This window comes from Sporothrix brasiliensis (genome assembly GCF_000820605.1).
Source record: "Sporothrix brasiliensis 5110 chromosome Unknown Cont21, whole genome shotgun sequence".
Taxonomy (NCBI): domain Eukaryota; kingdom Fungi; phylum Ascomycota; class Sordariomycetes; order Ophiostomatales; family Ophiostomataceae; genus Sporothrix; species Sporothrix brasiliensis.
The window spans coordinates 964,699-982,595 of record NW_024467140.1 but is presented as its reverse complement, the minus strand read 5'-3'; the positions used below and the strand labels follow the sequence as shown (position 1 = coordinate 982,595).

The 17,897-nt window shown below is 58.8% G+C and overlaps 7 protein-coding genes across 7 annotated transcripts; 3 read left to right on the top strand and 4 right to left on the bottom strand.

Moving 5' to 3' along the window:
- Positions 1 to 899: 899 nt before the first annotated feature.
- SPBR_05417 (uncharacterized protein) lies at positions 900 to 1,256 on the top strand (the record flags this gene model as incomplete). Its single annotated transcript, XM_040763693.1, has 1 exon — positions 900 to 1,256. One exon carries the CDS (start codon positions 900 to 902, stop codon positions 1,254 to 1,256), a length of 357 nt encoding a protein of 118 aa, XP_040615319.1.
- Positions 1,257 to 2,392: 1,136 nt separating this feature from the next.
- On the top strand, positions 2,393 to 2,979 carry SPBR_05341 (uncharacterized protein; the record flags this gene model as incomplete). Its single annotated transcript, XM_040763618.1, has 3 exons — positions 2,393 to 2,649; positions 2,717 to 2,817; positions 2,888 to 2,979. The coding sequence occupies 3 exons, from the start codon at positions 2,393 to 2,395 to the stop codon at positions 2,977 to 2,979; spliced, it is 450 nt and encodes a 149-aa protein (XP_040615318.1).
- A 335-nt stretch (positions 2,980 to 3,314) lies between these two features.
- Positions 3,315 to 5,057, bottom strand: SPBR_04877 (uncharacterized protein; the record flags this gene model as incomplete). Its single annotated transcript, XM_040763154.1, has 1 exon — positions 3,315 to 5,057. One exon carries the CDS (start codon positions 5,055 to 5,057, stop codon positions 3,315 to 3,317), a length of 1,743 nt encoding a protein of 580 aa, XP_040615317.1.
- Positions 5,058 to 6,286: 1,229 nt separating this feature from the next.
- SPBR_04586 (uncharacterized protein) lies at positions 6,287 to 9,858 on the top strand (the record flags this gene model as incomplete). Its single annotated transcript, XM_040762863.1, has 3 exons — positions 6,287 to 7,758; positions 7,903 to 8,590; positions 8,614 to 9,858. 3 exons carry the CDS (start codon positions 6,287 to 6,289, stop codon positions 9,856 to 9,858), a joined length of 3,405 nt encoding a protein of 1,134 aa, XP_040615316.1.
- Positions 9,859 to 10,127: 269 nt separating this feature from the next.
- On the bottom strand, positions 10,128 to 13,998 carry SPBR_04574 (uncharacterized protein; the record flags this gene model as incomplete). The annotated part of the gene is made up of 3 exons (XM_040762851.1): positions 10,128 to 10,150; positions 10,433 to 11,937; positions 12,026 to 13,998. The coding sequence occupies 3 exons, from the start codon at positions 13,996 to 13,998 to the stop codon at positions 10,128 to 10,130; spliced, it is 3,501 nt and encodes a 1,166-aa protein (XP_040615315.1).
- Positions 13,999 to 14,448: 450 nt separating this feature from the next.
- SPBR_05195 (uncharacterized protein) lies at positions 14,449 to 15,379 on the bottom strand (the record flags this gene model as incomplete). The annotated part of the gene is made up of 2 exons (XM_040763472.1): positions 14,449 to 15,140; positions 15,205 to 15,379. The coding sequence occupies 2 exons, from the start codon at positions 15,377 to 15,379 to the stop codon at positions 14,449 to 14,451; spliced, it is 867 nt and encodes a 288-aa protein (XP_040615314.1).
- A 1,471-nt stretch (positions 15,380 to 16,850) lies between these two features.
- On the bottom strand, positions 16,851 to 17,528 carry SPBR_05307 (uncharacterized protein; the record flags this gene model as incomplete). The annotated part of the gene is made up of 1 exon (XM_040763584.1): positions 16,851 to 17,528. One exon carries the CDS (start codon positions 17,526 to 17,528, stop codon positions 16,851 to 16,853), a length of 678 nt encoding a protein of 225 aa, XP_040615313.1.
- Between the last annotated feature and the right edge of the window lie 369 nt (positions 17,529 to 17,897).

The window sequence follows — 17,897 nt, the reverse complement described above, 5'->3', positions numbered from 1 at the left end:
CTTGTAACTGTGTCCCCGGCATCCAAGTTCTTTTTTGATGCCTCGAGAGAGGAACAGGCAAATACCTGTCCCCGAAGCCATTCTTGTCTTTCCATGCCACCCCGACGGTGTTTCCAGGTCTCGTATACGAATTGCTTCTCCTCTCAATTTCCCTCATTCCTTTCCTTTTTTTTGTTTGTTATTTCCCCCCACGGCTGTCATGTCTCCACTTCACCTGAGGCAGCCTTGGCCTCTTTTTATTTCATTAAAACATTTCCTCACAGTCGTCCAACTTTCACGTCCTCCTTCCTTTGCCTTTTCATTTAGTTACTCTGAAACACCGACAAACTAATATTCGCCTTTCAAAATCCTGGTTATTTTCAAATGCTTCTCGAATCACCGTCTGATAGTTCATTTTCTTCCTACCTGTTGCAATGTCTGGTATTCAGCACAATGAACAGAAACAGAAACATGCTCGTGCCAGCCGCAAGGGCGCACCTCGACTGTATTCCTGCCACTGTGGCAACAGGTACACGAGGCGTGAGCATCTTTTACGCCACCGGCTGAACCGTACGTCCACTCGACTCTCTTCTCCACCTTGGTACTTCCCATAACTGACGTCGAATACCGACACAACAGACGCCCCGAATGGGATATACGAGTGCGATATCGACAGCTGTGGAAAACGCTTTGTTCGCTGCGACCTACTAATCCGTCATAAAGAACGCCACTCCAAGAAAGGCTTCCTTCCACGCGCGCAAAACCCTCATGTCTTCATCCCTGACGGCGTATGGTACCACAGCCAGCTACCACCGCACAGAGTGACCCAAAATAACGACGGTGCGGCAGCAGCAAGCGCCGAACCAGGCGCTGCATCCACGGCACAAACGGCTGGCGGTAACGTACTGTCCCTGCCCACCATGGACCCTCTGTTCGACCCTCTGTTCGACCCTCTGTTCGACCCTCTGTTCGACCCTCTGTTCGACCCTCTGTTCGACCCTCTGTTCGACCCTCTGTTCGACCCTCTACCCGACATACCCAAAGACATTGTCGCCCTGCCGCCCCCTGCCTTTGCGTCGAGCTCGGCAGCGCCAGGATTGCCAACACTCGTGGTCCCGAATGCCTTTACTGGCACCGCCAGCGCCTGGCGTACTCCTACAATACCCGTTCAACCCACACTGGGAGCCTCTTTCCTCCCCCGAGACGATTCGTTTGACGCACCGGTTGGCCCGGCGGAGAGCCCGTCTTTCTCGTTTCCGGAGAGACACTTTGATTAGCCTCCATCCGTGGAGAAGCAATTGACAATGACTGCTTAAATGTTTGACCGGTCTGCCTCCTTATGTATTGCATCTTAATGTTGACGGTAAATGGACTTGTTGAGATATGCGGTCGTTTGCTGCTTTCATAAGTGGGTCCTTTATGCCAAGAGCTGGCACCTTCCTCGTATGCCGGAATCTCAAGACGAGGCGTTGACTGGAGTGATGTTTGCTCACTTATATTTATTTTAATTTATGTCCTTGGAGGCGTGTGAAAATGAGTCTACAGAGAAAATATGCCGTAGAGCACCAAAATGGTGACTAGGCATGTAGCCCCTGACGCTGTAAACAAACCATTTGGTGTGCCACTAAGTAAGGATCAACAGCCAGATCGATGTGCATATTGTGTCTGTGGCCGTGACGACATACATGTACAGAGTAGTGAATACCAATAACTACAATACCAAATACCAACATTTAAGCTATACTGACCTCGTTACCACTTGTGGCCGTAGCGTCCATACTTCCTTGTCAATGCAGCCTCACGATGTCCTGACCTCACCGTCACCATTCTGTTATATGTAGATTTATTCAATGTCAATAAGATCCCGGTAATCGTATTGTCCGCTCTCTGACTTGACTGACTTTCTCTTCAAATTTCCATCTCCAGAACCCGCATCCTATAGACCGTCCTCACCATCTTCTCACCATTTCCTCACCATCTCCTCACCTTCCGTGAATCGCTCCTTCCCAACTCGTCACCACCACCAACAATCACATCGCTCCTTCCTTTTCCCCCCAAATCACCAACATCGACCTTCCATCACCTTCTCCATGACATCAAGCCACGTTTATTCTGCCCATTCGAAAGGTGGCCTGTGCGAGTGTGCAAAAACGTTACCAGCTTAGCAAGTGTTTCATTCACCGCCCAGTCTGCCAGTTTTGTATAAAAGAAGGCTCTTCCCTCTTCGAAAATCTCTCGTCCATCTTCTCCTTTTCTATCTTCTCTTTAGAATCGACAGATCCAATACACCCACACAAGGCCTTCACTTCGTTCCTCGTTTTTTAACTTCACTTCTTTGACACTGGCTGTCTCTCTTCACAACTCTCATTCATCCTTCATACTACAATCTTTTCACTCCCAACCGACTATCACGATGCCTGCCTTCAAGCTCACCACCACCACTGCGGCTCTGGCTGGCCTCCTCTTCTCGGCCCCTGCCATGGCCACCTTCACCAACTCGTGCCGCAACATCTGCATCGCTTCCGACAGCTCCAACATCCTCGTCACCGAGTGCCTCATCTCGGGCGGCAACAACGGCAACCCCAACGACCAGCAGTACCAGTGGGCCGAGCTGGATCTGAACAAGATCCTCGGCTACCGCTCGCCCGAATTCCTCACGTACACCGAGAAGTATGTTGTCCTATCCCTTTCCCCCCTTTCTCCTCCGACGTGCTCAGCGTGACTGACGATATCCCAGTGGCGACTTCTCGGTCAACAACGTCCCCTGCTTCCTTTGCTCGATGTCGGGCAGCACCATCGACTGCACCTGCTCCGGCGGCAAAGTGTCGGCAGACCTCAGTATGTTCCCCCAACACTCTCAACTCCATCTTACTTTCTCCACCACATGCTGACAATGGTTTCTCTCTAGACACCTACATTGACGATGCCACGGGCGTCCTCTGCTTCGCGGACGACCAGTTTGGCCCTATCTGCGGCGTTCCCTCGTCGCGCACCTGCTAAGCGACAACACACGAGGGAAAACCGTGAGAACAAGAGATGGAGATAGTTCATTCACGGGAGAAGAACAGGGATTTAGCTGTTGAGAAGGGATTCTGTTTCATGTACTTGATTTCCACACGATCACGACACGACCAGTCTCTTCCAACTCATGTTTTCACATCTCCTTTTCTTTAGATATTTGCATGTCCCCTTCACAGGGGAAGGTCAATGGTTGCTCAGATAACGGTCAAATTCATTCACACAACTTTATATTCTTTTAAACAATCAACCAATCTAGCCAAAACGACCAAACTGATCCACCCCATTCACCATGACTACTTGCCTCCTTCTGCCCATCACACCTTATTGATATGAACATTGCTAAAACTTCCCGCGCCATCGTTGACTAGCAGCCCCGCCATGCCCTGCGGGAAGCTGTTGTCCACAGCGGTTACAGTAGTCGTCGTCTTCCCTGTAGCAGACGATACAGAGGCAGTCAGCTCGTGCCCATGGACGGTCAGTGACAAGTGGTACCAGGTGTTGCCGACGACGCCGCCCGGGTGGGCCACACTGGACAGCACCACCATAGCGTGCGCCTCGCGGGAGAGCGTCAGGTTGCCCGTGAAGCTGTTGATGGCAGCCGTGTAGCCCTTGAAGGCGTTGAGGCCATTCCACGGAGACGTGACACGGGCATTGAGCCCAACGACGCCCGAACTGCCGACAATCATGGCGTCTGCCGCCACCGTGTAGTCGGTCCACCCCGAGGAGCCTGTGACGGCGCGGGCGTCGATGTTGCCCACCGACCCCACCGAGTACGCGTCGCCGTCGACCGACCAGCTTCCGCCGAGGTCGAACCACCCCAGCTGTCCGTGGGCAGCAAAGTCGGCGCGGTACGGCAGGACGCCGACCGGTGCGGCGCCTGTGCGTTCCGAGCAGAGACCCGAGGCGCCCTCGCTGGACGGCGTGGTGTACCGGATCGTCCCGCCTTGGAGCGGGAGAAGGTGTGGGCTGTAGTTGGCGTTGCACGCGGCCGAGGCATTGCTGGCCGCCCAGGGGGCCGGCGACCACGACCAAGCGCCGGCGCCGTTCTTGTCGCTGTTGGTAAACACGGCCCGGCGGGTCGGCGGTGCCTGCGTGTCCGTCGCGTCGTCCCAGATGGCATGGCTGGACAAGACGAGCTGTTCGGTGCTGGGGTCCCAGATCATGTACGGACTGGAGCCCGCGTACATGTGGTCGGACACGACGGGGCTCCCGATGTCGGCGGCCCGCCACTCGGTGCCGTCGCCCGTCTTCACATGCACCGGGCACCCCGGCCGGCCGCACACCTCGTAGCTCATGGCATACTGGCCGCTGGGCAACCGCGCCACGGTGGCCATCCCGGGCCGGTCGCTCTGGGCGTCGCTGGCGACGTCCACGACCACGTCGCCCCACGAGTCGCCGCCGTCCGTCGACACGACGTGCACCAGCATCTGGCTGTGCGCCGTGTTCTGGCGCTCGTCGGAAAACACGGCCACCAGCCGGTTGTGCTTGTCGAGGTAGAGGAAGGGCTCCCAGATGCCGGCGCTCGGCGGACCGCCTGTCTGCCAGGGTCGGTGTCCCACAGCTTTCCACGTCGTGCCGTGGTCGGTCGACCGCCACGTGTAAAAGTTGGTCGTGCTCTTGTCCTGCGGCACGAGGTTGCCCACCAGCAAGAGCGTGCCGGCGGCATACTTGCCCAGAGCGACGGGGAACTCAAACAGGAACGGCTGCCAGAAGAGGGACAGCGGCTGCTGTGGCCCGGACGCCGTGTCCTCGACGGTCGTCAACGTCGCCCAGGAATCGCTGCCGTCGTCACTGGCACGGATGATAAAACCGCCCGCCGTACCGTTGCCGACCGCGGTGTCAGGGCCGGTGGTGTACCAGTGCTCCCAGGTGGCCAGCAGGCGGCCATTGACCTTGTGGTCGGCCGCGTGCTGCAGCTCAATCACCCGAGCGTAGACGTTGGCCTCGTTGTCGACGGGCGGGTCCCAGAGAGAGGAGCCCTGGCTGTCGGCGGCCACGCGAAGGAAAAAGACGGAGGCGAGGCCGAGGGCGCGCACAACGCGGCTGAGGTTGACCATGTTGTCGTGTGGAATGGAGGAGACGTGAGAAACAATGAAGTCAACAACTGCGGAAAACTGAGTGCGGCAAACACAAGAGACCATGCGAGGCCGTTGATGTCAGTATCGAGGCTTCCCCGTCGAGAAAACGTCATGGCCGCCAACGACTTGAAATACTCGAGCCAAGAGGACTTGTCTCCTCACCGGTTCCCATCACCGGCGCCTCCCATCATCGTCACCTGCGGCCATCACGACACTGCCGTTGTCAATGTCGTCTTGCATTGTCGCGTGGGAATGCTGCCGATCGTCTCATGGCCGTGCCTCTTGGAGCTTCTCGGATCCTTGTCGAGAAAGCGTGTCGGAACTCGCTTCGCTGCTGGTGGCCCACCCTTTCCTGGGGGGAGACTGGTCATGTTGGGGTTGGGGCTTGTCTCTTTTTGTAATTTTTCATTTTGGAGAGCTGCGGAGCATCATCGTTCGTGATCCTCGCCGACGACGGGTAAACAGCAGCTCTCGATTGCAACATCATGCACCTCCTACCAGTCTGTGCAGCGTCTTTGTCCGCCGCCTCTGCAAGCGGCATCCGCCAGACACGCCGAATCTGGGTCGGCTGGTGCTTGGGTGCTGCTCTTAGCGTTGGCTACTGCTCACTCCAAAATGTCTTTTTGAGAGTCATTGTGATCGTTTTGAATGGTCGACGGTCCCATGTGGATCGTTCTTTCCCTGGGTCAGCGGGGATCCTTACCTCCTTCTTTCCCATTTGCGTCATTCCCCGCCGTCCCCCGACAACCCGAAAAAGGGGAAAGAGCAAGTCAATGGCGCCCCACAAAAGCGCGGGGAAGGTGCAGACAGACGGCGCAAGACAGCGTTCAATACGAAATGCGACGGAGGACGTCGGGGAGCCTCGGTGCAGTATGCAGTGCCCACAGACAAAATGTTGGAAGAAAGACGGCAATCATTGGCAGATGCTGCGGCGGGAGACTGAAGTGCGGAGAGCTGCTCCATGTGGCCCGGCAGCACAGAAAGGGACACAGAAAGGGACACAGAGCGGACAAAACTGTTTGGAGCTGACGGTGCGAGGGCCGAAAGCGGAAGGAGCAGAGCAGGACGGGCTGTGAACGTATTTAACGCGTCTCGTTGTGCCATCTTTCGGATTCCCTTTGTCCCGAAACATCTCCAAAGACACCGACTCCAGCTCTCACCACAGCGCCGCCACGACCACCACGACCACCACGACCACCAAGCCCACCATGACCACGCTCAGCATCACCACACAGCACACGATTGCGCCCGTCGACCGCAAGATCTTTTCGGGCTTTGTCGAGCACATGGGACGATGCGTCTACGGCGGGCTGGTGCCGGCGTCGTATCCCGAGGCGTCCCAGACGGACGAGTGTGTCGGCATCTTCCGCAAAGACGTGCTCGAGACGTTCCGCGACGAGCTCAAGCCGCCGCTGGTGCGGTACCCGGGCGGCAACTACTGCGCCAACTTCAACTGGCGCGACGGCGTGGGCCCCTTGGCGGAGCGCAAGAAGCGGCTGGACCTGGCGTGGCACAACACGGAGCCCAACACGTTTGGCACCAACGAGTTTGTGGCGTGGTGCCGGCTGACGGGCAGCGAGCCGTTCCTGTGCCTCAACATGGGCACGGGCGACCTGCGCGAGGCGCTGGCGTGGATCGAGTACTGCAACAGCGACGCGGACTCGTACTACGCCAACCTGCGGCGCAGCCACGGCGTCGCGAAGCCGCACGCGGTCAAGTACTGGTGCCTCGGCAACGAGGTGTACGGCGACTGGCAGGTCGCCCAGGCCAGCAAGGAGGCGTACGCGGCGCAGGCCGTGCAGTGGGCCAAGGCGATCCGGTTCCTGGACCCGACCGTCAAGCTGGTGCTGTGCGGTCAGCACGGCTACAACGACTGGGACGAGTACGTGCTGCAGCAGTGCGTCGAGTGGGTCGACTACCACTCGATCCACCTGTACACCGACCAGAAGACGCACGAGCAGGCCGTCTTTGGCCCGCGCATCGCCGAGACCTGCATCGCCTGGACGCAGGCCATGATTGACCGCGCCCGCTACGCCAAGCACGTGGCCAAGCCCGTCAAGATCTGCTTCGACGAGTGGAACGTCTGGAACACGCAAGAGTACCCCGGCGACGAGGGCCACGAGGAGGTGTACAACGTGTCCGACATGCTGGGCGTCGCCGTCTGGCTCCACGTCTTTGTGCGCCACGCCGACATTGTCGAAATCGCCTGCATCGCCCAGAGCGTCAACGTGCTGTCGCCCCTCCGCACCCGGGAGGGGCAGCTCGTCAAGCAGACCACCTGGTGGCCGTACGTGCTCATGTCGCAGTATTTGCGGGGCGGCCGCTCGGTGTCGTCCCACGTCAACAGCGTCGACGTCTGGTCGGGCGAGCGTACCGGCCAGCTCGCCCAGTTTGACGGCATGCTGCCCGAGCTAAAGTACTTGGACATGGCGGCCGTCGTCGGCGAGGACAATGTTCTCACGCTCTCGGTGGTCAATGCCAAGCTCGAGGATGTCGCGGTCGACCTCAGCATCGACGCGGACATCAAGGCCGGCCTCGAGAAGATTGTGGTCTCGGGCGAGCCGGGCGACATCAACTCGTTCGAAGACAAGGACAAGATCGTGCCTGTGCGCTCGTCACTGTCGACGGACAAGAAGGTCGTCTTCAAGCGGTGTTCTTACACGATGCTGCGATACCAGTTGTAGACCCGGCGTTGGATGCAGCAAAATGTATAGAATCTACGAGTGCGAATAGTTGAATAGATGTGTGATTATTTAATAGAAATGATTGAATAGTACAGAAGGACGATTGAGATACACACACACACATATATATATATATATAGCTGCCGACATCTGCGTTCCTCCATAACCAATGCCACTTCTACTCCTCCACCCTGCATCCGTCTCACCCTCGCCTCCTCTTCACTGCCCCACGGCTTTGTGAATGTCCTCCTGGTAGGCGGCGACGGCGGTGTTCTTGAAATCGCGGGCTTTGACCTTGCGCAGGAACAAAATGTCGAGCTCCTCGTAGGTGCGGTGCTTGGTCTCGGGCAGGCGGAAGACCACCCAGACGAGACTCAGCGCGCCCAGAAACACGAAAATGAAGGCGGCTTTGCCCTGCAGCCCGGCGGCGTCCGGGTTGATGAGGTACGGCATGACGACGCCAAAGACGATGTTGAGCAGGTTCCAGGTGTTGCGCGCGATGGCGATGGTCTTGGCGCGCAGGCGGGTGGAGCCGACCTCGCTGACAATGGCAAAGGCGACGGAGCCGACGGTCATGCTGGTGACAAAGGGCCAGCACATGAGCAGGATGGACTGGGCCCAGGCGCCGCCGTTGTTGTGGGCCGAGGCGGCGCCGCCGATGGTGATGAGGAGGAGGACGTTGCAGGTGATGCCGACCTGGTAGATGGTGCGGCGGCCAAAGTAGGTGAGCATGAGCCACGAGAGGGCCGTGCCGGTCAGGGCAATGAGCCGGTCGCCGACGGTCAGGTCGAACGCGTAGACGGTGTCGAGGCCCGCCTGCTCGAAAAAGTGTCGTAGCCGTTGAGCGGCAGGCCAAAGAAGACCTGGATGCACCAGGCCATGCAGGCAATCTCCGTCCGCCGCAGATTCACGCCCCGGAAGCAGTCGAGGTACGACGTGCCCTCCTCGTAGGCCTGCTCGAGCTGGTCCGTGTGCACCATCATGGCCATCGTCTGGCGCGGCGAGACCCGGTGCGCCGCCTTTTTGCTCGACAGCCGCCGCAGGGACACCTCGGCCTCGTCGAGCCGGCCCTGCCGCACCAGCCACCACGGCGACTCGGGCGCCAGGTAGGCCCCCAGGCACAGCGGGATCGGCCACACCCACTGCACCGCAAACGGGATGCGGTAGGCCCACGGGTTCGTGTCCGGCAGGCTGGCCACGCCGCGCAGGACGAGGGCCGCAATGAACTGCCCCAGGATCCAGGTGATGTTGATGTACGACGTCAGGTACGCGCGCAGCGGCAGCGGACACACCTCCGAGGCGTACGTCGCGCCCGTGATGCTGAACTGGCCCCAGACGATGCCGCACAAGATCTCGCCGGCCACGAGGACGCCGACGCTGGGCGCAAAGAAGGGGATGAAGACGAGCGCCGTGATCAGAACGTAGCAGCCCATGAGAATGCGGCGGTGGCCCAGGTAGTCCGTCAGCCAGCCGTTGAGCAGGACGCCCAGAAAGATGCCGATGCTGCTCGAGTTGCCAATGGCCGACTGCCACGCCGGCGAGATGACATAGCCGTCGCCCTGGGCATGGCCAAACTGCTGGCGGAAGGCGGGCAGCCCCAAGAGGGACGACAGGAAGCCCGTGTCGTACCCGTCCATGGTCGTGGCCGTCGAGATGACGACCGACCAGGCCACGGCGCGCGGGTAGGCCCGGATGCCGTCCATGAGGGACATTTTGTGCTCAGCATCGGCCGCAGCGCGGGCATCCGTCGCGAGCGTGTCGCGGGCGTGAGTTGGGCTGCCCGTGGCGTCGGATGTTGGGTCGACGTCCGCCTTGGTCGTCGACTCAACCCAGTGCTGTTGCGCGCTGGCCATTTTGGAAGGATGGTTCTCGGTGTCAGACATTATGAGGGATGGGAAGATGTGCAAATGCTGATGCGCGGGAGAGTTGAGCAGTCGGCTGGAAAGAGTTGTGTCGGCGGCGGACGCGAGGTCCTCATATACTCGGGTCAAAGTCGACGGTCGTCTCGCCGGGTCGATGGTGTCAATGACAGGACGAATGTCGAAATCTCCAAATCCCCAGGATCCATGTCATCACCAGATATCTCGCCAGTTTAAGTCGAGAACGTGGCCGTGCCGATGACTTGCCGTTGCCTTCCCCGGATTTGTGTTGCGTGGAAAACCCAATCTCCACACCCACTCTGACAGCGCACTATTCCGCATCGGACGTCGACGTCGCCCAAACCAACACCATCTCCACTTGTTAGTCTTCTTAGTGTCGAAATGGCGGATGTCGCTTCGCGTTTGATCCGCTTTTGTCGTGTTAAGGTACATTGGCTCTGCGGGTCTCGCTCCGACAGTGATCGGCAGAGTCGTAGCAGTCTGGTTCAAGTCGTCTTCTCGTCGTAGTCTGCCGGCCTCGACAGGCTGCCAGCAGATGTCTGTCGATATCCCTGATTCCATTCTCCAACTCGCGCAATAAGGAGTCATTTTCTCCAACTTGCACGGGTCGATGAAGATCCCGAGGTCGTCTGACATGACTTGTTGCCTGCATCGGTCTCTCAGACTGTGTGAGCAGTATCTGCCGTTGCTGTTATATATTGTGTCTGTCGTTGACAGTGGTCATTATTGGGAGCAACAACTCCCTTTTCTCGTCCCCATATCATCTCCTCGACTGCTTCACTACAATCACCCCCCTCGGAAGTAAACCAACCCGACCACGTCTGCCCATCATGAAAAACATCCTCCTCATCATCGCCGACGATCTCGGCCGCAACTTGGGCGTCTGCGGCGAGTCCTGTGTCAAGACGCCCAACCTCGACAAGCTCGCCGCCCAGGGCACCTACTTTGACATGGCCTTTGCCAGCACCGCGTCGTGCAGCGGCAGCCGGTCCGTGATCCAGACGGGGCTGCACACGCACGAGAACGGCCAGATCGGGCTGCTGCGCGGGTTCAACGGCCTGCACTACTTCACCACGTTTGACCACGTCGAGAGCTCGCCCAAGCTCTTCAACGACCTGGGCTACACCACGGGCATCATCAACAAGGTGCACGTCGGTCCGGACACGGTCTACCCGTGGCACTGGCGCGAGGAGAGCGCGACGCGGGACGTAGCGTGGACGGCCGAGCGCGCCAAGGCGTTCTTTGCGAGCGTCAATGCGGATGCCGACAAGAAGCCCTTCTTTCTGACGGTCGGCTACATCGACCCGCACCGCGACCACACGCGCGGCGGGTTCGGCAACTCGGGGGACTACCGGCGTGTCAGCCACCTGGCGTACGACCCCGCGTCCGTCAACGTGCCCTCCTTTCTGTCCGACGTCCCCGAAGTCCGCCAGGAACTGGCCGAGTACTACAGCGCCGTCTGGCGCATGGACCAGGGCGTGGCCCTGCTGCTGGGCGAGCTCGAGGCCGCCGGGCTGGACAACGACACGCTCGTCCTGTTCACGAGCGACAATGGCCCGCCGTTTGTCAACTCCAAGAGCACGCTGTACGACGCGGGTGTGCACCTCCCCCTCATCGTGCGCGCGCCGGGCGGCACGCCGGGCGTCGTCAACCCCAACATGGTGTCCTTTGTCGACATTCTCCCGACGTTCTTGGACTGGGCGGGCCATCCGGAGCTGAACGCCAATGGCGGCGGTGGCGGTGGCAGCAAACGACAGGGCCGGTCCTTCTTGCCGATTCTGGGCGAGTCTGCTGCTCTCCCCGGCTGGGACCACGTCTTCGGCTCCCACACGTTCCACGAGCTCACGGCCTACTACCCGACCCGCTACCTGCGCACCCGCCGGTACAAGTACCACCGCAACGTGGCCTGGCAGCTCGATTTCCCCTTCCCCGGGGACTTGTACGGGGCCGTCTCGTGGGAGGGCATGCGCAATGCCGAGGCGGCCAAGATCGGCCAGCGCACGATTGCCAACTACATCCGGCGCGGCCCGGAAGAACTGTTCGACCTCGAGGCGGACCCGGACGAGGTGCACAATTTGGCCAACGACGAGGCCCACAAGGAGGTTCTTTTGGACTGCCGCCGGCGCCTTGAAAAGTGGCAGCTCGCCACGGAGGATCCGTGGTACTTCCGCGACGGCATTTCGACGCGCGTCGTCTACAACCACATCGATGCCGGTATGAAGATGCCCGACCGCTGGGACTTTGACGTCGACAAACCGGGCAGCCGGGATGGCGTGACGGCTTTGTACAAGAGTGCTAGTGCGTAGCAGGTAGACGGTAGATAGTGATAGTACAGAGGTAGAAAAATGAATACATTGCGCGTGGTTCGTCTCATTCACTCCACATCCAGAGTCGCTCTTCGCCGGCCCAGTCGGACTGTGGCGAGCTGTATGTACTCAGGCCCGGCGACGATGTCGGCGAACCCCGGTCTGGTGCATGCACGTCGGGAATCGTCTTGCGCATGCGGGCAAATGTCGACAGCTGGTTCATGCGGACGTCGGGCGAAATGGACGTCGCGCTGTGGTTCTGGTCGGGGACGCCGGTTTCGGAGAGACGGATGACCGGATTGACAGCAATCCTTCGTTTTGCCTCGTCAACCAGCCGCGCGGCGACGCTCGCAATCGTGCCGACCGACGGGTGGTAGCTGGCCAGTGCTTGCAGGAACTGGAGGTCGATGTCGACGAGCGGCAGTATGGCATTCAGCTGGTGCTGCTTCTCGTCCCCCATGCTGACAAAGTTGGTCAGGTACAGCCACTTGATGATGATGGCATTGTACGCCGACGGCGCCACCGCCGGGTCCGTCATCGACAGCGGCTGGTGCTGCAGGGACACTTCGAAGATGGCGCTCATGGCGCACGCGTGCCCGAACCAGCCCTTGCGGCTTTCGGCCAAGAAATCGGGCGACGCCTTGACGGAGAGGCCGGTCTGCGTGCGGGCCGGGAAGAGCATGCTCGGAATCGTGCACCGGTACAGCAGGCAGTTGACTTGGTGGTACAGGACGTGCAGCGACACCAGCGCCGCCAGCCGGCCCTCGTCTTTCCGCACGGCGAGGACATCCGACGTAAACTGCAGCTCGGGCGTCAGCGCGTCCTTCCACGCCTCCAAATCGGCAATCAGCGCCACCAGCCGCCACGGGTCGTCCTTGTCGGTGTCGCTGTTGATGTACTGCAGGACGTGGTCGCGGATGAGGTAGAGGCGGACCGAGAAGGCGTCGATGCCCTGGTTGGTGGACCGTAGGGGGCCTTTCCGGCTGCTCCGTCTGGGGGCAAACGTCGTGTCCACCATGGCCGTGTGCACCGCCACCTTGTAGACAAAATGCCGCTCGTCACACGGCAGCTGGATCCGCAGGCTCGCCGTCTCCAGCACCTGCAAGTCCCGCAGTCCGCACGCCAGCATCGTGTCCAGCAGATAGCACGCCCACATTAGTCGGCGGCGGGACTCGCGGGACACGGCCGACATCTGCGACGTGTCGAGCACGTCTTCGTCATGCTCCAGATTCAGACCCAGCGCCTGTGTCATGCGCGACGCCAGGGCCGACAGCTGAAAACACTGGCGCGTCTCGCCCGTGCGCGCGGCGTGCTCGTACAGCAGCACCAGGCACATGAGCCGGCGGACGCTCATGTCGTCGAGTGCCGCCACAACAGATGCCTGGGCCTCGCGGGCCCATCCGCTGCCGACGTCCCACAGATCGTACTCCTTCATGGCAATCGTCTTAGTCGCCAGAGCACAGACGGCCAGCAGCAGAGGATCGTCTCGTGGGTGGTCCGTCGCGTCCACTTTTTGTAGAAAGGTGTGCCGGTGCAAGAAACCAAAGCATCGTAGAGGGGCGACTTCGTTGAAGAAGGCGTCGCAGAGACGGCGCACAATCACCTTGTCTGCGAGGAGGTCTACCGAGGGCAAGGGCGAGATCGGCGATGCCGTCGTTTGCGAGAGGGCAAGAATCTCCCCGGGCTCGTCGTAGACACAGCACACGTCCTTGTCGGTGCATCGCACGCATTGCGGCCGCTCGCCGCCACAGCGCTTCTTCGTTCGTCGGCAAGCATTGCACGACCGTTTTGCGCGTTGCCGTTGGAGGCCGGCTTGTGTGAAGCGGTCGCCGTTGTGCGCGCTGACAGCCTGGCCCGCCAACTGCACCCTCTCCGTCTGATGCAGACTGGCATTGTCCCCGTCCGGCCGCAAGCAGTCGACTTGTGCTCTTGTGCAATTGCGGCAAGTCGTCGCCGTCTCGTCACACTTGATCTTGCGGGCCCGGCAGGTCATGCATCCCGTACGTGTGCGGGTGCGTGTCTGCCGTCGCGTCGTCCTTGTGCTGTCCATGTAGGGTGTGGATTTGCCGGCATTGGCCCGGTTGAAAACGAGTCGTCAATGTCGACTGTTGTTTGTTTCTGGCCCCTGATTCCTGAGATGACGCGATTGTGCGGAGAGTGACATCACGTGCACCCTAAACCGTGAACGCTCTTTCTCCATCTGTGCTTTGATGATGCACCTTTCCCTTTCCGCCCTTTGTTCCAAATAGGAAACTGCACGTAGTTCGTTTGTCACTTTAGCTTACAACCAAAGCGCCCCGCAATTTCAGGTTACGTCTATTACATTTATGCAGTACTCCACGTCCGTCGAAGTGAGATAGCACAGAATAAAAACGATGCAAAATGACGAAAAATCTATAACCACGCGATCCGCTGTACGCTGTCCGGCATCTAGCATAAACTCAAACCCAATCTTCTGGCCAATTCTCCCTTTTTTGGCAGAGATGCGCCGACACACCATCTACGCTGCCGTCGACTCGGTCCTGTCCCGCAGCGGATAGCTGCTGCTCCCATACAGCGGCGTCGACTTGCTCCTCTCGATGGAGTGCGGGTCCATCACCTTGCTCGGGTGATAGACGCCAAACAGGACGGCCACGACGAGCATCAGCGTGGCGTCAAAGACGTAAATGTACACCTCGGACTTTTGCAGCGCGCCGTCGGATCCGCCTGCGTACTCGGCGACGCGAAAAATGGACCGCACCATGATCATGGCCGAGACGCCGTACAAGGCGTAGAAGAACGTCGGGCGCCGCGTGGCGAAGCCGGCAATGCGGCGGTGCACGACGATGGTGACCGCCATGAAGACGCCAAAGAACAGAATCTGGAGAATGAGTCCGCCGAGAACGACGTTTTCGCCGAGGCTGACTTTGTCGGCTGTCTTGGCCTGGGCGATGATGCCGCCGCCGCCGCCCTGCGTGAGGAAGGACAGGACGTCACCGGTCACGAATATCTTGGTGAGCCAGGTCGTGCGGATGGGCGAGTACTGCTCGGCCTGCAGGAAGCGGACGAGGCGGCCCAGCGTCATGTAGATGGACGCGGCGAGCAGTGTGGGGCCGAGCAGGAGGGTCAGGCTTTGCAGGATGTAGGGGCCGGTGGTCCAGTTGGGCGTCTCGCCGGCCGATAGGGCACGGCCAACATAGCCGACAGCTTCAACTGCGGCGGGGCATTAGTAGGAGGCCAATAGTGACCACGACGACAACGGCAGGGAGGAACACACAAACGAGACCGATGACAAACGGCACAAAGTACCACGTGCGGTGCCGGACCATGAAATAGACATGAGCAATGGTGGCGATGCCAAACAAGATCAAAAAGAGGAAGGCTGCTGCTTTGCTCGGGTTGTAGTTGTAAAGCACAAAGTTGTGCACTCCGTCGGTGGAGTTGGACGCCATTATGAGGACAATGGACGAGGACGACAAAAGAAGTCGAGTCGAAGGGAAACCGGGCAGTGACTGAGTTTGGGCGAAGAAATCGATGCGTTCCGACAATTCACAGCCGAGACGAGACCGGGCAACAGACACCAAACCTACATGGAGAAAAGATGGCGGCCATTGTTTATATATTCCAGGCCAGACTCATCACGATGACAACAAGAGACAATCAACGGCCGGCGCCAATTCAAAACTTCAAAACGGCTTCGGGCGTAACAGCGCCTAGAGCCCACCACGTCAAAGCCTGTAATCGACGGCATTGGGTCTGCCGTATAGAATACGCCCTATACGGTGTACGGAACTCTCCGAACGTAGTTCACGTCTCTCCATTTTTCAACCCCGTCTTGAAAGTTTATTTTTGCGTGCCCCTTTCCTGGTCTTGGTTCGTTTCTCGACCTGTTCTATTTTTATTCCAGTTTCAATTTCGCTCTTGGATTCATCGCATGTGGAGATCGGTTGGGCGACACGCGTATATTGGGCTGACTGATTGGGTGGTTCCTGACTAATTCAGGGGCATATCTGGACGGTGGATTGCGGAGGCTTTGTTATATGGCTGCCTGGTGATGGGAGGCCTGGCTCCAGTTTCGAAGTCAAACAGCATTGTCGATACTCGACGCCGAATCAATCCAGCTCTGAGACTCGGAGTGTTCCAACCAAGCCCATGTAGGTTATTGAGCTTTTGCTCGCGGCCTCCTTCACTCCCTCCATGAGTTAAATGGTCGCTGGTCACGTCTATTGAAGCTTTGATGTTTTCCAGCTTCACGGCCCACCACGCTAGATGCAGCCGATTCGACTTGCGTCCCACCGTACCGGATCCGCATCTCGCATCCAGCTCGGGTTCTCGGATTCGACGAGGTGTCGTGGCTCGGTCCAAATCGAGCCAACGTGCCTTTTATCGTCAAATAAGGGGGCGATTGGGGAAGACAGCGCCCGGAGCGTCTGAGCGACGGGAAATTGCCTGGTACGGGCAAACGTCCAAGCCTCGTTTTGTCTCCACCAAATAAGGTTTTGAGTTTCGCGTATTCTTCGTCGTCCTCTTTGTCAACAAAGGTGAAGTAAGCCGGGTCAATCTACCTGTCTGTCAGCCAATACGATGGCTCTCGTAATAGACACGATTCGTTTGGTCTAATTTGCGAAGCACAACAGTAGGGTCATCCTTGTCAGTGCCATTGCGACACCAAAAAGCAGGTCAGATTCTTAAATGCGTCTGCGTTGAAAAGGAAATATAATTAAAGATTCACCTTGGGTAAAGGAAACAGTCTAAATAACGATGCATCCCAGACAACAAAACGTCGCCCATTGCAACCAAAACGAACAAAAAAGACACCAGACGAATAAACGCGAGATCGTCGATCAGAAAACACCAAAATATTAACCACCCTCACATTCTCTCCCCCCAACTATCCCCCAACTCTCCCCTAACCATCACCGCTTATTTGTCCCGCACGATGATCGTCTCGCGCACATACCGTCCCTCGACGGCCACCTTGACCAGGAACTTGGCCACGCTCAACAAGTGCGCAGCGTTTGACACGCCCAGTTTGCCGCCGCCGTTGCTGGGCAGCACCTCCAACTGCGTCTCCTTGCGGGTGTCAAAGACGATGCGCATGGGCCGCACCAGCGTGTACTGCGCCCCCGTCCTGGGAAGCTCGGCGTCCAGCAGGTTGTGGTCGGCCAGCGTGTACTTGACATTGGTCCAGCCCATGAACATCTTGAGGAACGTGGGGAATCCGGCCCACGAGTCACCGATGCCGGCCGTGGACTGGATGACGATGCGGCTGACATTGTGGCTCGCCAGCACAGACACGGCATTGGCGGCCGAGTCGGCCATGAAGCGGGGCGGCGACACCGGCGCGGCAAAGGGGCTGTCGGAGGTGCGGATGCTGCCGAGGGTGAAGATGCAGCCGTCCAGGGGTGTCGACGTCGCGGTGACGGCCTTTTCGACGTCGTCCCGGTTGAGGGTGGAGCCCTTGACAATCGTGAGGCCCTTGCGGGCCTTCAGCTTGTCGGGGCTGCGGACAAGCGAGACGGCCGTGTGGCCCTGGGCCAGCAGCTCGTTGACGACGAGCTGGCCCGTGCGGCCCGTGGAACCGAGGAGAAGAAAATGCATAGTGATAAGGTAGGTGGTGTGTCTGTGTGTGAGAAGGAGAAGGCTGTGTTGGTCGCGAAGGTTGTGTCTTGTGTTGACGTCGAGAGAGAGAAGACGATTGTCGACTTTCCTTATTCTTTCATGGGAAGACACCGTCCCATACTTATAAGTGCGGAAAAAAAAGTCTTCTTCACGACACCGTCCTTACCGTCAATCTTCGGCGTGGGCGTTCTGGTGCCTGGCACAGAGCACGTCCCATGCGCAAAGCTGTGCATGTGTAAGGGGACGGCCCAGCCCTGGCCTCCGATTGGCCCGTTCGCTCAACTGTCCAAAAAGGGGAAAGCGTGTTTCGGTCACGCTAGTTCAGCCGCCGTTCTGGGAAATTTTGGT